Source organism: Thunnus maccoyii, chromosome 8 (assembly GCF_910596095.1).
Source record: "Thunnus maccoyii chromosome 8, fThuMac1.1, whole genome shotgun sequence".
Classification (NCBI taxonomy): Eukaryota; Metazoa; Chordata; class Actinopteri; order Scombriformes; family Scombridae; genus Thunnus; species Thunnus maccoyii.
Genome location: NC_056540.1, coordinates 15,369,935 through 15,391,254, shown reverse-complemented (window position 1 = coordinate 15,391,254; position 21,320 = coordinate 15,369,935). Strand labels below are relative to the sequence as shown.

At 39.8% G+C, this 21,320-nt stretch overlaps 2 protein-coding genes across 5 annotated transcripts; one reads left to right on the top strand and one right to left on the bottom strand.

Annotated features, from left to right (window-relative positions):
• Window positions 1-24: 24 nt before the first annotated feature.
• On the bottom strand, window positions 25-6,474 carry LOC121901743 (DNA ligase 1-like). Of its 3 annotated transcripts, XM_042418674.1 has the most exons (13): window positions 6,214-6,474; window positions 5,015-5,067; window positions 4,881-4,936; window positions 4,611-4,687; window positions 4,304-4,477; window positions 3,987-4,151; window positions 3,773-3,857; window positions 3,609-3,673; window positions 3,333-3,489; window positions 1,845-2,554; window positions 1,016-1,715; window positions 840-940; window positions 25-720 (listed from the first exon to the last, which is right to left on the bottom strand). In XM_042418674.1, the coding sequence occupies exons 1-13, from the start codon at window positions 6,319-6,321 to the stop codon at window positions 688-690; spliced, it is 2,484 nt and encodes an 827-aa protein (XP_042274608.1). In that variant the 5' UTR covers window positions 6,322-6,474; the 3' UTR covers window positions 25-687. The 3 variants fall into 3 exon arrangements, with proteins under 3 accessions (XP_042274608.1, XP_042274607.1, XP_042274609.1); XM_042418673.1 differs by having other exon boundaries at window positions 1,016-2,554; XM_042418675.1 differs by lacking the exon at window positions 4,304-4,477 and having other exon boundaries at window positions 1,016-2,554.
• Window positions 6,475-15,728: 9,254 nt separating this feature from the next.
• arsia (arylsulfatase family, member Ia) lies at window positions 15,729-18,727 on the top strand. 2 transcript variants are annotated; one of them, XM_042419175.1, is made up of 3 exons: window positions 15,729-16,244; window positions 17,106-17,407; window positions 17,507-18,727. In XM_042419175.1, the coding sequence occupies exons 1-3, from the start codon at window positions 15,895-15,897 to the stop codon at window positions 18,502-18,504; spliced, it is 1,650 nt and encodes a 549-aa protein (XP_042275109.1). In that variant the 5' UTR covers window positions 15,729-15,894; the 3' UTR covers window positions 18,505-18,727. The 2 variants fall into 2 exon arrangements, with proteins under 2 accessions (XP_042275109.1, XP_042275108.1); XM_042419174.1 differs by having other exon boundaries at window positions 17,106-18,727.
• Window positions 18,728-21,320: the final 2,593 nt, after the last annotated feature.

The following is a 21,320-nucleotide window of genomic DNA, read 5'->3' as shown; positions in this document are numbered from 1 at the left end:
ACAGACTTCAGGTAAACCAGAGGATTTACAAAACTATCAAGTTTAATTTGTATTAAAAGCATATTGTACAATGCATGTATGAAAGTCATATCAAACATGTAAAAAAGTTAGTTTGAAACATGCTCTTCACAGACCAACACCAAAATAGGCAATTTTTTCCACATTATTTTTGAATAAATAAAAAAACTGGACAAAAAATGTTGCGATGTAGCCTTTTCTTTTCTTTAACAAGTCTTTATCTTTCATGCTGGGTTAATAAATGTATATAGATAACAAATTAAGATTGAGGACCATCATGGGAGAAATTCCTGAGACTGAACGAGAATGTGCTTAAAGGAGACATCTCTCCATTCAATGACTGAATTTCACTTTGAAAACAAATATCATCGAGGGATCATCCATTCCATCAAAAAATCAGTCATAATCCCTTTTATATACTGTATTCAAACCATTAAAATGACAATTAACATATAAAACATTAAGTAAAAGACAGCGGCGGTATAACACGCTTAGTGGGTAAACACATAAAACAAATGAAAAAGATACAAATGTAAAAATGTACCAAAATAGATTTTTAAAAATGTCCATTTCTCTTAACAGCTTTCAGTGATCTTTCTAACCATTAATATATGATTAGAAATAGGATTTGTTGCCTTTATTCTATGGCTCAGCAGGGAAGCAGCAGCTTCACGACTCTGAGATCTTCAAAGATTTCCTTTTCTGTGAAAAATTATAGAAAAATCAGTGAATGAAGTGATCTGAGCAACTCAAAAATCATCACATCTTATTCTTATTTGACAACTTTTTGTTTTCTGGAGCAGATTACAGCACTGTGATACCTGTTTCTGGGTGTCATTTGACGGTGTTTGTGTTGCGGTGTCATCTTGGACAGAAACTGAAGGTGTTTCTGGGATCTCAGCCGGTCTCAATTTGCTTTTTTCTGTGGAAATGAAAAATGTAAAAAGTGAATCCAAGATTACGAAACCCGTAATTCGTCATGATTTTATCTACTCACTTTTCTTCTTCTCTGTTGGAGTACTCGGTGTCTCAGGGGTGGATGGAGGTAGTTGCTCTGAGTCAGCTGAATTGTATAACGCCTTTTTCTTTTTCTTCTTTACTTCGGTAACCTGCTCCGGCATTTCCTTTGTCATTGTTGTATTTTCTTCAACTATCTGCTCCGACATCTCCTCATTATGTTCCGCTTTGTCCTTTTTTTTCTTAATTTTCTTTTCTTCAACTATCTGCTCCGACATCTCCTCATTATGTTCAGCTTTGTCCTTTTTTTTCTTAATTTTCTTTTCTTCAACTATCTGCTCCGACATCTCCTCATTATGTTCCGCTTTGTCCTTTTTTTTCTTAATTTTCTTTTCTTCAACTATCTGCTCAGAATTCTCTTCATCAGGATTCTCCTTTTTCTTCTTTTTCTTTGCTTTCTTTTCTTTTGAAATTGTCTCTGGATTTTCCTCACTATCAGCCATTTCTGTCATCTTCTTTGCTTTCTTTTCATCAACTATCTGCTCTGAATTTTCTTTCTCTTCTTCAACTGCTTGTTCTGGATTTTCCAAACTATTAATGAGCTTTTTCTTCTTCTTTGCTTTCTTTTCTTCAGCTGTCTGCTCTGAGTTTTCCACAGTATCAGCTGCCTCCTTTTTCTTCTTCTTTTCTTTCTTTTCTTCCGATATTGGCTCTAAAATCTCCTCACTATCAGCTGTCTCCTTTTTCTTCTTCTTTTCTTCCAATATTGGCTCTAAAATCTCCTCACTATCAGCCGTCTCCTTTTTCTTCTTCTTTTCTTTCTTTTCTTCCAATATTGGCTCTAAAATCTCCTCACTATCAGCCGTCTCCTTTTTCTTCTTCTTTTCTTTCTTTTCTTCCAATATTGGCTCTAAAATCTCCTCACTATCAGCTGTCTCCTTTTTCTTCTTCTTGGATTTCTTTTCTTTTACTATTGGCTCTGAAATTTCCTTAATATCGTTCTTTTTTATCATTTCTTCTTGAGTGTCAGTCTTCTTGTTATCTTTATTTGTCTTCTTTTTCTTCTCCTCTGCCTCAATGACTTCATTCTTCTTTTTCTTCTCCTTCTTGCTGTCTTTTTCTTTTCCATCTTCCCCAGTCTCATTTAGATTCTCTTCCACTTTGTTTTCAGATGCCTCCTTTTCCTTTTTCTTCTTCTTCTTCTTGGGCTCAGACGTTGTCTCATCAGTTTTTTCCTCACTGGGAGTCACAACTTTCCTTTTCTCTTTCTTTGACGGAGAGAGAGTGGACATTGCTGCTCTTTCCTCTGCAGTGTTCAGGTTTTGCTCTTGGCTCGGGGTAGCGGAGGAATCCACAGGTGATGTCTTTTTTGGCCAGCTCTTCTTGAGTTTATCTGTTTTTGGTGTCTCTTTCGCAGCTTTCTCCTCCACCTCCCCATTCTTTTCAACCGTCTCATTATTCTGTTTAACGAGAGTGTCAGTTTTTGCCGGCGCTTTGGCCCGAGGTTTCCTGACTCTCTTCTTTGTGGGTGAAGAGGAGTCCAAAGCATTGATGGTGTCCATCTTGGCTATGTCAGCATCTGTGGACAGAGAAAACAAGGTTTAGACGTTGAACAAACATGTCTAGGTGGCACAAACGCTTCAAAGAAAACATCAGCGGCAATGCACACAGCTACTGTACACAAGCTGTTTGTATGAAATCACCATTTTCCGTGGTGAGGTTGTTCATGGGTGGTGCTGTCCTGTCTGGTGGTTGTCTTTCTCCCTTTAAATGAGAAGACCCAGCTCTCCCTGTCTTTTCATCTCCCATCATTTCCTGCATTTTCCACCCTTCATTCTTTCTCTTTCCAATTTGGAAAGGAGTAAATGGTATTCCCAAAACTGTAATTGCTCTTGCTTTTCCTTTCACCTGGAATTCTACCTGAAGTCCATTCAGACTGTCAGGACTTTGGAAATATTAAGTCTAGCCCACCCTTCTGCAGTGGGATTTGGTTTGTGGTGTGCAAAGCGACAAAAAATAATGCTTCAAAGACTCAAAAGCAACATCTTTTTCCAAGTAGAAAGATGTGGTAATTCAAAATTATCCACAGACCACAATTTGAACAGTTTCCTTCTATTTATGTGGAGACAGTTGACTGTTGTAAGTGTATTTTATTGCAATTTGTTTTATTAAAATTGTTCACAATCCTTGTGTACTGGCTACGCAAATATCTCCAAACCATTCAAACTATCTGAACCTACAGACAGAGTTGGAAACTGTTGGAAACTCTGACCACCTCATCCAAAACCTTTATACATACAATGTGCTCTGTGTGTGTGTCTCTCTCTCTCTCTCTCTCACACAACACACATACCTACCTGTCATCTGTAGGAGCAGTCTCTTCCATTTCTCTACATCCAGACTACTGTCAGAGTCTGAACTATCTCCACCAGCAGCCGCGACCTTGTCTTTAGTCTTTGATTTCTTTGCCTTTACAGCATTTTCTTCACTCTTTTTCCTTTTTGCTGGCACCAACTAAAAAAAAAAAAACCCAAAACAGCCACCTTAGTAAACTTAAAGAACATTAATCTCACTGGCTCATAAAGCCATGCTCAAAAGTTATGTGTATAAATTAATGTTAAATATACACTAACCTTCTTTTTTGGCGTCTCTGCCTTTTTTGCAGGTTCCTTCTTCTTCTTCGGTGTGGCTGGCTTGGCTAGACCCCAAAAGTAGGAGAAAGGGTTGAAGGTCTATTTAAATACTCCAACAAACTCTCATTTTTACCTCCTCTGTAACGTTTGTTGTCAACACATACCAACAGAGGGTGCTCTTCCAGCTGTTGCAGCAGCTGGAGTGTTCTGCTCAGAGGTGACGCCGCCTTTCTTCTTGGGAGTTTTGACCTGAGGAGAAACGGCAGCAGCTTTAGTCTCTGGAGTAATTGCAGCCTTTGGTTTAATAAGCATCAGATAAATAAAAATGCAGATTTAAAACAGAACAAGAAGACAGTAAAACACAATGATTAGTCAGACCTTAGCTGAAGCTTCGTTTTTGCCGACTGTGTTCTTGCTGCTCTTGTGATTTTTCTTGTCAGGTTGCTTCTTTGTAGCTTTTTCAGGTAAGTTTTTACCAGATTTTACTGCCTTGGCTGTTGATTTCTGTTTCTGCTTCACTGGTGTCACTGTTGATGCTGATGTCTGTAGGTATGTATAAAACAAGACAAAATGTTTGCTTGTAATTTACAAGAAAAATATGAACTCAGGCTTCCTGTGGCAGCAGCCTAAAGTTATTCACTTTGAAATGTACCATAAAGATAAAGATACTGTAGTTACTGATAAGACCGCCTTACAACAGTTGGAGTATTCTCTTCGTTCTCTGATATGTCAGTGCTATCACTGGACTCCCCTTGGGCTGCAGTTACAGGTTTGACTGGGCTCAATGGTTTCTTTTTGTTTGGAGATGCTGCTGCCACTGGTTTGACTGGGGTTGTTGGAGCTAGTTTTGTACTAGAAGCTGAGGGAGTCTGTAAAATCAAGATAAATAAGGATAAATCTGACCTTTTGTTACCATCAGTGGTAGCAATGTGCGAGCATTCACACTGAAAACAACATCATAATTCATTCACGCAGTGTAACATGTTTTATTCTGCATGTCACCTGTGGCAGTAGACTCTGACTCAGCTCCTCGCTGTCCGAGCTGCTGTCATCCTCAGCTTGAGTCTGATTGGAGGTGGCTGGTGCAGGTGTAAGATGAAAATAGAAAAAAGAAATGTATTCCATAAACTTTCAAGTAAATAACAAAAACAAGACCGAGGAGCATTGCATCACATACACACAAGAAATCCTTTCAATAGTTCAAAGATGGACAAAGTGGAGGAAATGAATACTTAGTTTTTAAAGTCAGTTTTGGGAAAGAAGCGGTCATACCTGTAGTCGCAGTAGAGTGCTTTGCCGAGTCAAGTGGCCTTTTGTTTTTTGAGTCACTATCAGGGATAGAAACAATATTTGGTGTACATGTCAGCAATACAAACAGAATCAAATTTCTCAGAAACCATACTCACTTTAACCACGAACTATAGATTTCCAGTAATGATGCAGATATTTTTGTGTCCCCCTGCGGAAAATTAAACAAAAAACATATAGTTATTATATTATTAGAACATCCACTGTTTCACCAGTTCCTCCGAGCACTCTTGTTTCTTTATCATTATCAAATGAATTCAGATTCATGGAGGTTTCTTATAGTGGATATTCTGACTAACAGGAAAAGCATGAGGGACTAATCTTTATTCTTTATTTGGATCCCCATAAGCTTCCACAAAGTATTTGCTAGTCTTCCTGGAGTCCACACAACAATCACATTGAAGAAGTCTCTGTTAAAGCAATTATTGCAATGCAGCAATCAATAATTTTATTAGTTATACTTGTGTTTGACTAGTTAAAACTTTAGTTTCATTTGGTCATGTGGGCCCAACCTGCAATGGCTCTGTGACCCACCCAGGGGAGCCCTGCAATCTCTTTACTGATCTACAATAGATCAGATTTAGCTATATGTAGGCTATGTCATAAACTAAGCCTATTGACATAACAGTATAATGCCAAAAAATCTTTTAGTTTTCAGAGAAATCCAACATTCAGTTTTAATTACATTTTTATTTGAAATAAATGTACACACTAGTACTAGCACTAGTCTGATAATAACCCTGAGAAAGAAGTAAATGTGCAGTGATTCAGAGGTCTAAGACAAGGCAGTGTATACACATCTCATAATGAATTCAATGTTGGCTATTAACTAATATGGGTCAGCTTCACCAAAGTGAAGGCACTTTCCCAACAAAACATGAATGCACATAAGAAAAGAAACAACTGGTTAAAAGAATAAGAAACCTGGTGGTTGGAAAACAACGTATCTAAGAGTGTAAGTGAGCATATTTACCTGGTCAAAATATAATTTTAGCAATGTCAGAAGTGGAAGACTTGAAGTTCAACTTGTGGCAACAGTTTTAAGTGTTAAGTCAACATTAGGTGATAGTCTAACAGAGAGTCTAAGAACTAGGAAACAACTTCCCCGGTTATTGATCACTTGGATTCTTGCATTTTTCCAAAGTGTCACCCTGATGTGCAGCATTTGAAACATTGTTGCAAACTCCATAAATTACACTAAGTTACATTCATGCTCCACACTAAGTATCTCTGACGTATACCAGTCATATATATGTGTGTGTGTGTGTGTGTGTGTGTGTGTGTGGACTGTATTAACCTGTGGGCTGTGCCTCTGAAGCTCATCTGCAGCTGAGTGGAAACCATGCTCCTTCAAATGGCGGTGGATCAGCTGGATCAGCTCGTGTTTTGATGCGTTCACGGACATACTCGACACATAGCAGATAATAAACACACGAAATCAACGACTAAAGGTACTTTCATAGTAAATCTGGACAGATAAATACTGCACGCAGTCACTGCCACTCCACTAAAACACGCATGTTAGCAGGATGAACTTTGAACTCAGGATGTCGTTCGGTTTGCCGCCGCAATGCATCATGGAACATGTAGTACTGCCAAATACTTCCGTGACACAACCTCAACTTAGTCCATGCCACAGCCTGCAGCCTGTATGGTCCATATATAATATTTATTATTCAAATGAGGCCTTCCCTGCTAATATTAAATACCATATCAAGTTGTTAATGTTGGACGGCAGTCTTTTTGTAGTCCCTCACAGTTTCCTGTACAGTGGTTTTAACTGTGTTTTTACCTATTTTGCTTTTATAAGCCAAATATTACCCCCCCACCCCCACCCCCAATATTATATTGAGCCATTCAGACCAACCGACAAAGACTCTTTTCTCTCCACATCTTTGTTTTTATACCTGCACATAACTTTCTATAATTTTGGTCAATTTTAGCTGAATTTCACCTCAGTCACTATCCCAGGCAGGAAACCATACAGACATCTAAGAACAGACAAATCAAGGCCTACTATTTCCCCCTGAGGGAGTCTGATTTTATTGAAAGAGAAAAATAAGTATCTGATTTGTATTTCTGGCGGTATGAGTGTAGCCTTCTTGAAGCAGTGTCTGTGTGTGAATAAGCAGTAGCTTACAGCCGGTAAAGCAGCTGCCTCAAGGTTGCTTCTTAAGGATTGTCTGCAGAGGTTTTATAGTTTCATCATTGAGGATGTTCCCAGTGATTCTCATTTCATTTAGTTTTTAGGCTGACAGTGTTTCACTGCCCTCTCTGGTTGAACATTTTAAGCCTGTGGATAGAATTTGTGCTCTGTCAAAGCGGTTCCAAACCCAACTGGCCCAGTGCTGGTTTAAGCTGGTCAGGCCTGGTTTCACTCAATTCCAAGTCGGCACACAAAACCTCACATGCCACTCATGCCAACTGAAATTGTATGCTTAGTGTGGAACATATAATACCACATGTACCGACAGGTTTGTAAAACATAAAGACCATTAAAAACATATTTCACACATAGAGGCCAAAACCAAGTATAAAGGTGATTGTACCATCTCTGTCAACACTTGTAGGCTCTGAACAGATGAAATTAGAGTTTACAACATCTCTTGCTGCTGTTTGATTATAAGCTTTGATTATCAGCTTAGAGAGAAACAGCTTCATACCTGCAACTCAATATGAAACCTGCACCTACAATATGAAACCTGCACATTTAACCAGATTTGCCTGCCCTTGCCGCTATGTAACATCCGGCATAACAGCACGGCCAAATGCAGCGCTGCCTGTTGCACCTGTAACCACACCTAACAGTCACGTCTGTCATGAGGTCCTGCAGTACAGCTGTACATCACTGCAGCAAGTTCAGAAGTGAAACCACTGGAGGTCAGCAAAAACAGGATTTTCAGTGAGTGTTAAGTTATGCTTGTAACATTTAGTTTATTGGCAATTTAAAAATGCAAACTTCTATCTTAATCTTAGCTTGAGATGAACTTCTGCCCTGATGACAAAGATGCCATAAAATCATTTTGGGGTTTGTTAAAAGTGTTTCTGATACAAAAATGAAAGGTAGAAATGGCTTTGGCTTACTTTTCAGAGAGCTATGACTATGATGACTGTGCTCACACATGAAAAGGTGCGAATGAATAGTGTGTGAGTGAAAGTACAGACCACTGGCTCACGCTTAAAGAAATAACCTGTCTTAAAATAACCATGTCTTCCCTTCTGGTCACCATTTCTACTATTTCTCTTGTCACTCTATAGGATCTCTTTTTTGTAGAAAAATCTCTTTCTCTCTTTTAGGAAAAACATAGTGGAACCACAGAGCCAGATAATTCACAAACTACCACATTAAATTGATAAATCTGAAACTTTTCAAAAGCTGCCAAGAGGGTCAATCTCCAGTTGAGGTGTATTTGGATAAAGGCTTTGCTTTTTTCTTTGGTTTGGTGATTTTGGGAAGAAACTACTCTGGGCACAGCAGGCTGCCAGGGAGTTGATCTGAGCGAGCTGGTGGTGAGACCCTGGGTCAAACTAGAGGAGAGTATTGGGTAAGCAGAGGGTCAGCAAGAGCAAACGGCTGAAAGAGTCCATTCATGGGGCAAAACCAGAAAAGGAAAGCAGTGTATATTCCAAACTCAACGTCAATCCTCAGTGGGTCTCACCGATTTTTATTTCACCATCTTCCACAACCCCCCAAACACACACCACAGCTTTGGCACAACGAGCTGGTTATGAGGCTGACTCAGCTTCCATTCTCAGGGTGTTGAAGGGACAGACCACCAAGGATTTATGGAAGAATAACTATTTGTAAAATGGGAAATGTAATATTTCCTTAGCTTAGATTTTACTCCAAACATCACAATATGTTGAATGAAATAAATGATATGTGTAGAATAGCATTTTGTACACGGTGAAGACAAGTTATCAGAGAGGAAGAGACAGAAAAACAGAGAGGGCTGATTGTCTTTATATCCTTGAGCAAAAGAAAAAAAAAGTAGAACATTTCCCTTAGCTTTGATGACATGTTGCAGGAAAAGTGACTGGGGTATTTGTACAGGTTACCCTTGTAAATGGCACTCTGTTTCACAGGAAATAAATCTACTTTACATTCCATGCATTTAGCAGCTCACATCTGCGCCCACTCTGCACGCAATTACCTACAACTACAGCCCGTGAGATCTGTTATTATTGGGGACCTTTAATGTGTCACAACCTGTCCATGCTGTCTCTCAAAGTGTTATAATTTAATCAGCTGTGCTATACAAAAACTGTAGTAAAACGGATTAAAGTATAACACTTTAAGATACATTAATACCTCATTATATGAAAAATTATAACTGCTCAGTTCATTAATTAAAGCTCAACAACCCTGCAAGGAAATTTCAAACACACTTACACACACAGTCCCATAGTAATTGTTCATTGAGTCCCTTTCAGATGTCCATCCAGGTGGCTTTGCTGGAGGGATGTAATGAAGTGATGTCTGCCTTCCTGCCCAGGTGCTGCTGTGGCTCCACAGAGCCAAGTCAAACACACTTTCAGTCAGGGAGCCCTAGACTGTTGGCCTCACCGACAGTAAGAGATCCCACCTGGTAATGTGGACATAATGGATGTTAAAGCTGCAGAGGGAGGAGATATTAACTGACTGTATCAAAATGTTCTTTAGAGGATAGGTTCACAATTTTTCAAGTCTGTCTTAAAACAACAGTCAGGTGCCCGTATGAAGAGTGAAATAGGTTTTCTTTGCTGTAATCGTTCCTCTTGTTCATACTGACTATTAAAAGATCCCCTTTAAATTGGCTTTTAATGAAAGTGAAGGGGGCAAAAATCCACAGTGTGTCCACAAAGTCATTTGCAAAGTCAATGCAAAAATGCGTTTAAAAGTTTATCTGAAGCTCATATGAGGCTTCAGCAGTCTGAGTTAGTCATATCAAGTGGATATCTGCCACATTTACAGTCTTTTTAGCATCAAATTCCCTCTTTGTGTTTCCTCAGACAGTGTTTCTCTGTTGAGCTGCAGTGGAAGTAAAGTAACAAAAAAAGGGACTTTGGCACTAAAAAGACTCTAATGTTGAAAGATATCTTCTTGACTTAACTAATTTGGTCGTCTTAAGCTTCAGATCAACTTTTAAATACATTTTTGCACAGGAGGAGGGCTGTGGATTCTAATGACCAATATGAACAGGAGAAATGATTACCATTTCACAAATGACTGTCACTTGCAAATTGTAGATACATTTATGAGGTTCGCATGCTAATACGCAGGTCACAAGTATGGTGGTTTTTTATTGGTTAAATGGCTCAAAATAAACTGAAGTGGAAATGATCTCATGTTGCAAGTCATAGCTGTCATATTGCAACTTTGGTTAAAGGGGGCCCCTGACTTCCTTGTTGCATTCAAGAGACGCCTAAAAACTCAGCTCTTCTGTGAATGTCTCAACACTATTTGCCAAGTGGCTTGCCATATTTCACTTCAGCCCCTTCAACGCTTTTTTGATTGTTGCACTTCTTTCTTGTTGTTTCTTATATACTTGTCTAGTTGCAGTTGTTTTTTTTACTTTAATTAAAGAAAACAAAACAAACACAAAAATCATTGTATTTGTACCTGGTCAGCTACTTGAGAATTTGCACTACAGTTCTTTCTGAGTCACTGTGCCCTAATTCTTGGTTGCCGTGCCTCAAAAGCATCTGCCAAATGACAAAATGTAAATGTAAAAGGCATAAAATGAAAGCATTTTGCTGTTTGTTTTTGTAGTTAGCCCACTCCTATCTGCCTTTGTAGGGCAGTAGTCATTGACTGTCTGGCTGTAATTTATGGTATTTATGCCAATGAAACCTGTTAAATTAAACTAAACAGAACTAAGAGAGAGTGATGAGTGTCCCTAAAAGTACCCCTGAGTTGACAAAATGATGTTGAAAAGATGATAACAGGTAAAAAAAGGAATATTGAGCAAACTAGAATTAGAAACAAAGGTACTTTTATACAGAGTGGAGGGGCGACAAGCTGAATACAGTTTTATTGAAGTAAGGGTTTTGGCTCAGAGTTGGCACACAGGAAAAAAGAAAACCTCCATCCAGTCTTACTCAGATTAGAAAATTGGGGTAAGAGGAGGAGTAATGTGCAGGTTTACTGGCAGGGCTGTGTTGATTAGAAAGGAGGTAGTGTTCATGGTGAAGGGGAGCAGCCATATTCAGTAACAGCACCTCTTCCTCTAGCCAAAGCCAAACATCTGGTGCTGACCGACACAGAGCAGCAGCAGCAGCACCCCCGTGTCTCTGCTTCCCTTTCAACTCATTAACTCACAGTTCCTCAGAAACAGGCTTAAACCTGGTTAAAAAGTGATGTAAAAATGTATATGTGCGTGTTTGTGAGGAGTTTAAGAATTGGTGAAACCTACACTCTGCTTCTGTTTTTTTTTCATAAAGCTAATTCTTGATTTGACAGCGAGAAACAGAACAAGAAGTGAAAGCTACCGTGCCTTGTGATAAGGTAATTCTTGAACCTCTCCAGCTTAACATAATGAGCTGCTGTTGAAGGAAACCACACTTTGATCTTTGATTGCATTTTTGTATATCCACTTTTAATTAAGCAGCCGTGAAAAGGAAGCCTGATTAAATTTCCAATGCTCCACGACACTCTGTTCCCTTCCTCTGGAAGAAATTAGATCAATTAGGAGCTTAACACATAACTAACAAACACACCACAGATGTCCACAGCACAGTTACATGCAACTCTGGGGATTTCTTAGGTTGCCAGTAAAAATCATTTCCCCCTCAAAACCTCAATCTGAAAATGATGAGATGTAGCTATTCGGCAGTGCACACTGAGAAAAATGCTCTGAAAACATTCATCACATGTACACAGGACAGTAAAGGAGAGAATATCATCCACTTTACTCAATACCACTTGCACTTTGTTGTTTGTTCACTAGTGTAGTGTGTTCTTTTACTGTTTTTTTACTCGTCTGTCTTGTTGTATACAACGTAAAGCACTGAAATAACACAGTTTCATTCCCTTGTATAACTTGAATATGGGGAGACAGACAATAAATTCTGCCTTGACATTGAAAAGATGAAAAGAGCAGTTGAATACGGGTTTGAGAATGTGATCCGCTGTTTTAAAGGGTAGGTCCAGAATTTTTCAAGCCTGCCCTAAAACGATAGTCAGGTGCTCAAATGAACATTGAAACAACATTTCTTGCTGTAATCATTCCTCCTGTTCATACTGACCATTAAGAGATCTCATAATGCACTTTTGATGTAAGTGGTGGGGGACAAAATCCACTGCCTTCTGTGCAGACATGTATTTAAAAGTTGTCCAAATTAGTCAAATCAAGTCAATATTTCAAAGTATTTTTAGTGCCAAACAGTTCCCCTTTTTGTTAGGATCCTTCCGCCTCAGCTGAACAGGAAAACACCGTCTGTCGAGACACAAAGAGGAATTTATTTGACAAACTCAGATGGTTGTAACCTTATATGACCTTCAGATGTTTCTGACTGTGGATTTTGTCCCCCATCACCTACACTGTAAGCACATTTGGAGGGGATCTCCTAATGGTCAGTATGAACAGGAGGAATGATTACAGTGTGCAAAATCTGTTTCAGTGTTCATATGGGCACCTGACTGTTGTTTTAAGACAGACTTGAAAAACTGTTAGCCTATCTTTTAAACTTTAATTACCACTGAGTCACATATGGGACAACAGCAACTGTGTGTGGTCCATTAAAGCAGAGTGACTTAAAATACCTGAAACAACACCCACTAGCTGTGTTTGAATCATGCCATTTCTGGGATGAGACGACTACGGTTTACAAGAATGCTAATAAATTTCCATATTTTTTATTCATAGCTCAATTTGACATTGTGTCAGTAGCCCAAGATAAATTATGACAAACAAATAACTGAAAATAACCTGCTTAGACCGAGTACAGTGTTTATTCAACATTTAAGGGTCACTCAAATTCTAACTCGCGGTGTATTGTTAGGTAACTGTCCAAAAATACTGTCATCAAACAAGTTTGTGGTTACTGGTTGAATTCTTAGTGGAATGATTTGGCAACATGACAATATGGTTATAAATGGATTAGCAGATGCGAGACGTGAATATGCAAGTAGTGTATTATAAATGTGGGGTGGGGCGCCCTGGTGGCCTAACGGTTAAGGCACATACCACATAACTGCAATGTCCACAGCTCGACCCCTGGCCAGGGGACCTGCGCTACATGTCATACCCCTCTCTCTCCCTAATTTCCTGTCTCTATATTGTCTGTCAAATAAAGGCAAAAAGCCTGAAAAAAAGAGAAGAATCTGTGGCATCAACGTCTCAGTCTTTGGAGTATGACCGGTATGTGCTTATTAATATTTGTGTGTGAGTCAGTGTGTGTGTTGTTTGTGTTGTGGTGTTGGTTCTAAGTACAGTTGTTGTTGACACAGTGAGTTGCTGCAGTTGCACCTCTGACCAACAGAAAATAGATGAGTCACATCTCGTAAGTGTGGGTGCCCAAAGACCTGAAGACTCTTACTTTCCTGGCAATATACGAACACACACACACACACACACACACACACACACACACACAGGTATGTTATATGTTCCCCACCACGGTGATTCTGTGTTATTACACGCACCCGAGGACATCACTGAGTTGTTGTTTGGCAAGATGTTCAGACATACTGTGAAGTCACCATGACCAATAACGTCAAGTCGCTCAGTGTGATTGCACAACATCTCTCTGGTTTTTGGTGGGATTTTTTGCAAAGACCTTAAGCTGTCCAAGCTGCTCCATCTAGGAAAAAACTACATAAATAAACATAAGGGTGTTAAACTTCAGGTGCACCTCAATCGTTTTTTCTTCCCTCCCTTTCTGGGCTTGACCTGCGTTAAACTCAGTCACTCTGACCGGCATTGCTCCAGCTGCAAAGATGCCTTTGCTGCTGCTGGGCAAACATTGCCGGCCACAGCTTCATGCTCTTTACGGGAGGCTCATACTTCCTTTGGCTGCCTGGCCACCTCCATGCCCACAAGTCTCTCTGTGACCAATATCAACATTTGAGAAGGTGTGATGTATGTTTTACCTTCAAATGTGTTGCCCAACTCCTGACTTTGTCAGATCTCATTTTTATATGCAGACCATGTTTCACCTCAATGACCTTGTGTTGAGAAACAGATTCAGGCTTTAAAGTGAAAATTATATTCTGACATCAAGCACAGGGAACAGAAATTTGATGAAAATAGTAGAGCCTTTACACAATCAATATCTCATGCTTGGATCATATTACACAATATGAGCTTTGTTTGAATTTGTTGTCTTATCCCATGAAGTGTATCATAGTTGGAATTAACAGATTCTGTCTGTAGGGGTGGAAAATACTTGAATTTCAGAATTTCTTGCCTTCTCTAGTAGTTTGACATTGTGTACGAGGTTTCCTGTGATGCCATGGTTGTTGACGTTCCTCAACCTGGAAGCCTTCTCGCACCAAACAGTTTGTGAAAAATGGTAAAAAATAGTTTCTTGTGTGTGCTATCATGGACAATCTTTACGTCTTCACATGTAAGAGGGAGGCTGAATTACCACATAAGTTCAAAAAGGATGAGTTTGGTCACACCAGCCAGTGGTGTGCCAGCATCAGTCTACATTGTTGTGATAATTCAATTTATTAACAGGCTTTCAACATCTTAAAATGGAAGATTACTTACTTTTAAAATGCTACAGCTTAGCATGTAAAAATGTGAAGGTCTGCTGTGATAATAGGCACAAGAAACTAGAAGTTTGACCAAATGTCTCAGTCAGAGTTCAGTGTGTGGTCTGATCTTGACCATCTCATGTTCATCAAATGTTATACAGTCTGACAACAGCATTATATGTGTCAAATCCAAAGCCATTTGGTATAGATTAATAAACAAAATCAATTAGTAGCCTTCATATTTTGCACATTCATTGTTTTCTATCTTCCACAACTACCATTCACAACTTTCCACAGCCCCTTCCCCAATTTCCAGTCCAAATGAATCTGCATTATGAGGAAGGTGCAGACAAGAAGCTGTGAAGGCCTTCAATCCACACAGAAGCTGTGGCTGAGGCTGTGCAGTCCTGCTGTTTTCTGTTGACCCGTTGGATGATTTGTAAAGTGGTTCTTTGACGCCTGGTTGGAGATGTTATCAGAGTCTGGGAAGTCTGCTCTGTCTCTCTCCTCAGGTATGCATTAGTCATGAAACAGCAGGAATAATAAGAAAGTGTTTGTGAGCGTAGCGGGGAACAGTGTCCATGATTGTGTCTTTCGGGCCCCACAGTTGCCCTGAGACTCAAATCTCCCTGACAGGCCATGTTTTTCTGAGTGAGGGTCTGTAAGTAGACCCTCTGTCGTTCATGGCTAAACCAGGTCAGATGGGAATGATTTTTTTCTCTTGCTTTCTAGTAATTTGTAAAGTTGGCTATGTGGGTCACTGAAATCAAATTACCATGAATGGCATGAATGAAGGGTCATGTTTGAACCTGCTTTTACACTGAGTGGAGCATAATGTGATAGATTGTGTAAGGATTTTGCAGAATAATATTCAAATATAGAAAAAACATCAGTGCCTACTGCCTGGATAAGTTAACTTTATACTACAAGAGATATGTGAGATATAAACTCACCTCTAACACCTGGATGTAATAGAAATATTACTGTGTGTGTGTGTGTGTGTGAGTGTGAGTGTGTGTTTTGACGTGGTAGGGGGCTGATGTTATTTCAGTGAGGCTGCAAGGCAAATGGGCGGGGTTAATGGGACCACTAGGGAAAGAAAAATGTTTTCAAAGGAGGTTGAAGCATTTTGGAGAGACATTAAGGATGGAGGTGTAGCTGACGGCATAGTTAAGTTTGCCTTCTTGCCATTCAAGCACGCAAAGAGTCCATGAAGAGAGAGAGTCCAAATGAGAGGATAGCGCGTCTCTCCCGAAGTTTACCTCACTGCACAATGCTTTGGTGACAGTATACTGAATGTTTGATAGATTGATTAATAGAAAGCGTCAGAAGATGGCAACGACAGCTCTGACCGGTTTCTCCATGATGAGTCTGCTCAGCCTCGGGTACCTGAGCTGGGACCTGATGAGTCCCAATCAGGTGGAAAACGAGCCCGTTCAGACATTTGGCAACGTGTCTCCTGTCCCGCAGCCTCCTCACATCATCTTCATCATGACAGACGATCAGGGATTCAACGACATCGGTTATCACAGCTCTGATATCAGGACACCAGCGCTGGATAAGCTGGCCGCGGACGGAGTGAAGCTGGAGAATTATTACATCCAGCCCATCTGCACCCCGTCCCGCAGTCAGTTCATCACCGGCAGGTAAAGTGTTTGTCCTCAGATTGCTTCTTGGTGTCTGGAGTTCTCACATATTTTAAATAACTTACAAAAATAACTTACATACGTTTTTGATTTATAGAGTTTTTGCACAATTTGATATGCAATAAAGGGATGAAATAACATTATTTGAGTGTACGTCATATATAATGTCTTCTGCAGTATTTTAAACATATTGATTTCTTTTTAATGAGCTATAACACGAATCAAGGGTGTGTACAACCTGGGTAAACTCATTGTTTCATCATGGCTGCACTCTGTACAGTAAAATGTGCCATTGAGTAAAAAAGAAAGCTGTTATCAGAGAACTGCAGTGGAAGTGCATAGGTAGGTATTATCTGATAATGGATGAAGCATGTTAATTTATTTTGTCTTGTAACCTGAATACCTGCACACCAAAGTGATATATGCACTCTAAAATTTACCAACACAGAAATCTACGATTAAAATTTGTTTTGAGGTTGACTTATTCCCAATTTGAATGAAAATGAATGTTTAATCATCAAAATATCATCCTGAATATGCATAATATTGATCAAGCATTTCCATTCAATTAGGAGCTGATGACACAGAGGAATGTGTTTACTTTTACAATCACTTTTTTGGTTGATTATCATTTAATATCCTCCTAGAATAAGTAGAAACAACATGATACCATGTTAAAGAAAGCTTTGGATTTTCCTCAACAGGTTGATTACACATGAAGTTGATGGAGGAAATGGGAGCAATCTTACTCTCCCTCCCATCCCTCTATGTGTGTTATTACTATATCTGATCATCTGTTAGATCAGATTATTAATAACACATTTGTCCCTCTGATAGTAATCTTAATCATTAACTCTGCAGGTACCAAATTCACACCGGCCTGCAGCACTCTATCATCCGGCCCCGCCAGCCTAACTGCCTGCCCTTTGACCACGTCACCCTTCCCCAGAGGCTTCAGGAGCTCGGCTACTCAACCCACATGCTAGGCAAGTGGCACCTGGGCTTCTACAAGAAGGAGTGCTTGCCCACTCGCCGTGGCTTCGACACATATTTTGGCTCCTTAACAGGAAGTGTGAACTACTACACCTACGACTCCTGTGATGGCCCTGGGCTGTGTGGCTTCGACCTCCATGAGGGGGAGACGGTAGCCTGGGGTCAGAGGGGTAAGTACTCCACCCATCTGTATACACAAAGAGTCCGTAAGATTCTGGCAACCCATGATCCTCAGTCCCAGCCGCTGTTCATCTTCCTATCCTTCCAAGCTGTCCATACACCCCTGCAGTCCCCCCGGGAGTACATCTATCCATACCGCGAGCTGGGCAACGTGGCCCGCAGGAAGTATGCTGCTATGGTCTCAACGGTAGATGAGGCGGTTCGGAACATAACATACGCCCTCCGCAAGTATGGTTACTACCAGAACAGTGTCATCATCTTCTCGACTGACAACGGTGGCCAGCCTTTATCTGGTGGCAGTAACTGGCCACTCAGAGGACGTAAAGGCACCTACTGGGAAGGCGGCGTCCGGGGTTTGGGGTTTGTCCACAGCCCTCTGTTGAGGAAGAAGAAGAGGGTGAGTAAAGCCCTGATACACATCACTGACTGGTACCCAACACTGGTGGGATTAGCAGGTGGCAATGAGTCCCTGACTGAGGGGGTGGATGGGTATGATGTTTGGGAAGCCATCAGCGAGGGGAAGGAATCACCCAGATTGGAGATTCTCCACAACATTGACCCTCTGTATAACCATGCTCGCAGTGGCTCCCTGCAGAAAGGATATGGGATTTGGAACACAGCCGTGCAGGCCTCCATACGAGCTGGAGACTGGAAACTCCTGACAGGAGACCCTGGTTATGGAGACTGGACACCACCACAGATGCTTCCTGGTTTCCCCGGCAGCTGGTGGAACCTGGAGAGGCACACTGAACCCCAGAAATCAGTATGGCTTTTCAACATCTCCAGAGACCCCTATGAACGTTTGGACCTTTCTGAGCAGAGACCAGACGTTGTCAAAGAGTTGTTGGTCAGACTGGTGTACTACAACCGCACTGCAGTGCCAGTACGGTACCCATCAGAGGACCCACGGGCGGACCCCCACCTGAATGGAGGTGCCTGGGTACCTTGGGTGGGAGATGAGGAGGAGGACAGCTGGGACAGTGTTTACCAGAAAAAAAACAAGGACTGGAAGAAGAAGCTTAAACTGTCCAAAAGCAGGTCGTTTTTCAGAAAACTCAACACGAGGATCATGTCCAACAGGATATAGAAAAGACATGACTAAAAAAAAAAAGTTTAGAGGGGACTGACCTGAAGGACAAAGTTTATATGAAAGATAGTTCTGTTTGTTGACTTTTTGACGATGTGTTTTTGTTTGTTTTTTAACAAGGAACAGAACATCAGTTTCTCTAGAAGAACTAATTGATTAAAAAAGTTTAATTGAAGGCAGTAAAGTATTTTTAAGGATTCACTATGAAAGAGGCATGTATCCAACTTGAATAAAAATATGTGTGCCCTACTTGAAATTGCCTATTCTGTACTTAAAAATGAGAAGTGATTCCATTTTACAAGATGATTCGGATATGTAAGCAAATTCCTTTAGCTTACAGGACATAGGGTTGTTTTATTAAATCACTGTATTTGACAAGATGGTGACAAGATGGAATCATCTGCAACCAGTTGTAATTACAATGAATAATAGCACTGACTACCTCTCTGTCAAAGTAATGTTAGTTACAAGCGTTATTTCTGTGATTCCAACTCCAGTTCTTTCTCTCTTACGTATTTACACATTTTTGAACAATGATATATATTTGTTTTCCCCTTTTTACGAGGAAACATCTATCAGATAAAAGTAATCTGTAGTTCATTTAAACTGTACCTTTATTTATGCCAATCATCCTCTTGTATGTGGCATAATTCAAACACAGTTTACTGATTTACTTAACATTACAGGAGGTTTTCTTCTCTATTCCTTATGGTAGTAAAACCTCATTTCCAGGCTGGATCTTTTCAAGTAAATGAGCTTTAGGCTGTTTGCTAAAAGCAAAGCCCATTTGTCACCATTATTTAACGAGAACTTATTATGAGATTATTACTGTAAAAAGAGAAAAGACATCTTATGATTTTAAAGTGAGCAGTATAGTGAATAATTGGTGGCTTTGGGTAAGCAGTGATAGTAAATCCTACTCTGCTTCATTTCTTAAGACAAGATTATTCTATTATAAATACTGCATTCCTTTACAGAGCAACAGTGCTCATTTCTGATGTTAACCTTACATGACAGCAGAAGGGTTATGTTAAGACTCCTCCAGTATTAATATGGTGTTTCTTGAGAAACACACAAGCAACTAGACTTACTGTGATACTATGTTTTTTATGGGTTATTTGGAGAAACTACATGCAAAGGTCTTTGGCATGGCACAAAAGGTCCCTTAGTAAAGCCAACTGACTGACTATGAGATGTACAGCAGAGCAGTTAATGTTTTCTCCCATCTGAAAGGAAAAACACTGCTCACCCTCAAGTCCTCTGAACATGAGTATGTGAACATATAAACTCTGTCAACAGGAAATCATGGGATCTCAGCATATTTTAAGTTTTATAACATCAAGTTTATGTAATGAGTCCATCACTGCTGTCTTTAAAGCTGCACAAATCAATATGTTTACATTGACAATGGGTCAAACTATGTATAATGTTAAAGGAGTCGCTTGTAGTGACAAACTTGCATAATTGAGCACCTGAGTTAGCTCTGTGGAGCATTTGAGCGTGTTTCGGCTTATTGTTTTGATTTTACGACCCTCAACGTTACTGTTTTGCTTCACTCTTATCACTCTCATCAGTATTGTTTGCAGGTCTAGCAGGAAGCTGTTTTTTTTTTAGCAAAAAAAGCATAGGCTGCGCTATTAAGAGGCTAGAGGAGGCTATGACTATCCGAAATGGTCATGAAAATATCATGCTAAAGTAACTTTTTGAAAATGACTTGCCTTGCATCATATTGTTCAACTACTGTGAAAAATGAACGCAAAACGCCTTGAAGGGCTATTAAAATAATGACAAGCCCTATACAATATATTCTTGTTTTGGCAGATCTGGTAGAGTTTAGTACATTTACAATGAGCTTTCTTTATATCAACATCACTGTAATATTTCATATTTTCTTTTTTTCCCACAGTGACATATATTTCTCTATCATTTGTGAGTTTATCCAACTATATGTTTGTATTAATCTACCATAGTTCCTCAGTAGTAGCCTACCGCTGTATTTTTGTATTGGGGCATCCTTCTTTCTTTAACCCAGAGAGACTATGATTCAGTAAAGGGTTAAATCAGAGAAGTTTTTGGTTTGCATGTTTTTAACTCATTTAATTGCTCTTCCTCGTAAAACAGGTGAAATATTGGATGTGCACAGTGCAGACATCACTCACTTTGTGCTAGAAGCCTTTTAGGACCACAGTACACTAGAAGGTGATGAATTTCAGTTTTAGCCTCAGTGAGAGAGCACATGCAGCGCTGCAACTGACCACAGCAGGATCTCCACACAATATAGTATCTTGTGTGAACAAGATAAAAAACAAACAAACAAACAAACAAAAAACACTTTTACTTTCGTTAATATTTAAGGCAGGTGCGTCGCAGCCGTGGGTGTTACGGGTGTTGTAAAACCCGCACTTTCACAGAAACATATTTTTCACCCACCACTTTTTCCTGAGGTAGTCATTGATGAAACAAAACTGAGTTTCCCATACATGAAAAACCTATTGGTCAAGTTAGATTAATTGAACAGTCATCCAGCCAATCACAGCCATTTGACCAACCCACCAGGGAAGAGTAAACAGTTAAAGTAAAGTTACGTTTGTGCATTCAGCAACAGTGCTCCTGTTACTCGCTGATAGCTGTGATAACAGATTGGAGAATAACAAATCAGAGGTATGAAACAGCTATTTAACTAGTTGGTAATGTAGAATTTTCTTTTTTAACTTTGTCTTGTTATGTGATGTGTCAGCTCAGCAAACATCATTGAACATAAATGTAAGCCACGTGGCAAATTTGGTTTTTAAAGTCACTTCTATTGTCGTTTTTAA

Excerpts from the sequence above, each read along its gene's own strand:
- LOC121901743 (XM_042418673.1), bottom strand. The coding sequence starts at position 6,321 with ATGTCCGTGAACGCATCAAAACACGAGCTGATCCAGCTGATCCACCGC. Across the intron at positions 4,688-4,880 it reads GCACTCTACTGCGACTACAG|CCACCTCCAATCAGACTCAA; the intron begins GTATGACCGCTT and ends CACCTGCACCAG. Across the intron at positions 3,674-3,772 it reads TGGAAGAGCACCCTCTGTTG|CCAAGCCAGCCACACCGAAG; the intron begins GTATGTGTTGAC and ends TTTGGGGTCTAG.
- arsia (XM_042419174.1), top strand. The coding sequence starts at position 15,895 with ATGTTTGATAGATTGATTAATAGAAAGCGTCAGAAGATGGCAACGACA. Across the intron at positions 16,245-17,105 it reads AGTCAGTTCATCACCGGCAG|GTACCAAATTCACACCGGCC; the intron begins GTAAAGTGTTTG and ends TTAACTCTGCAG.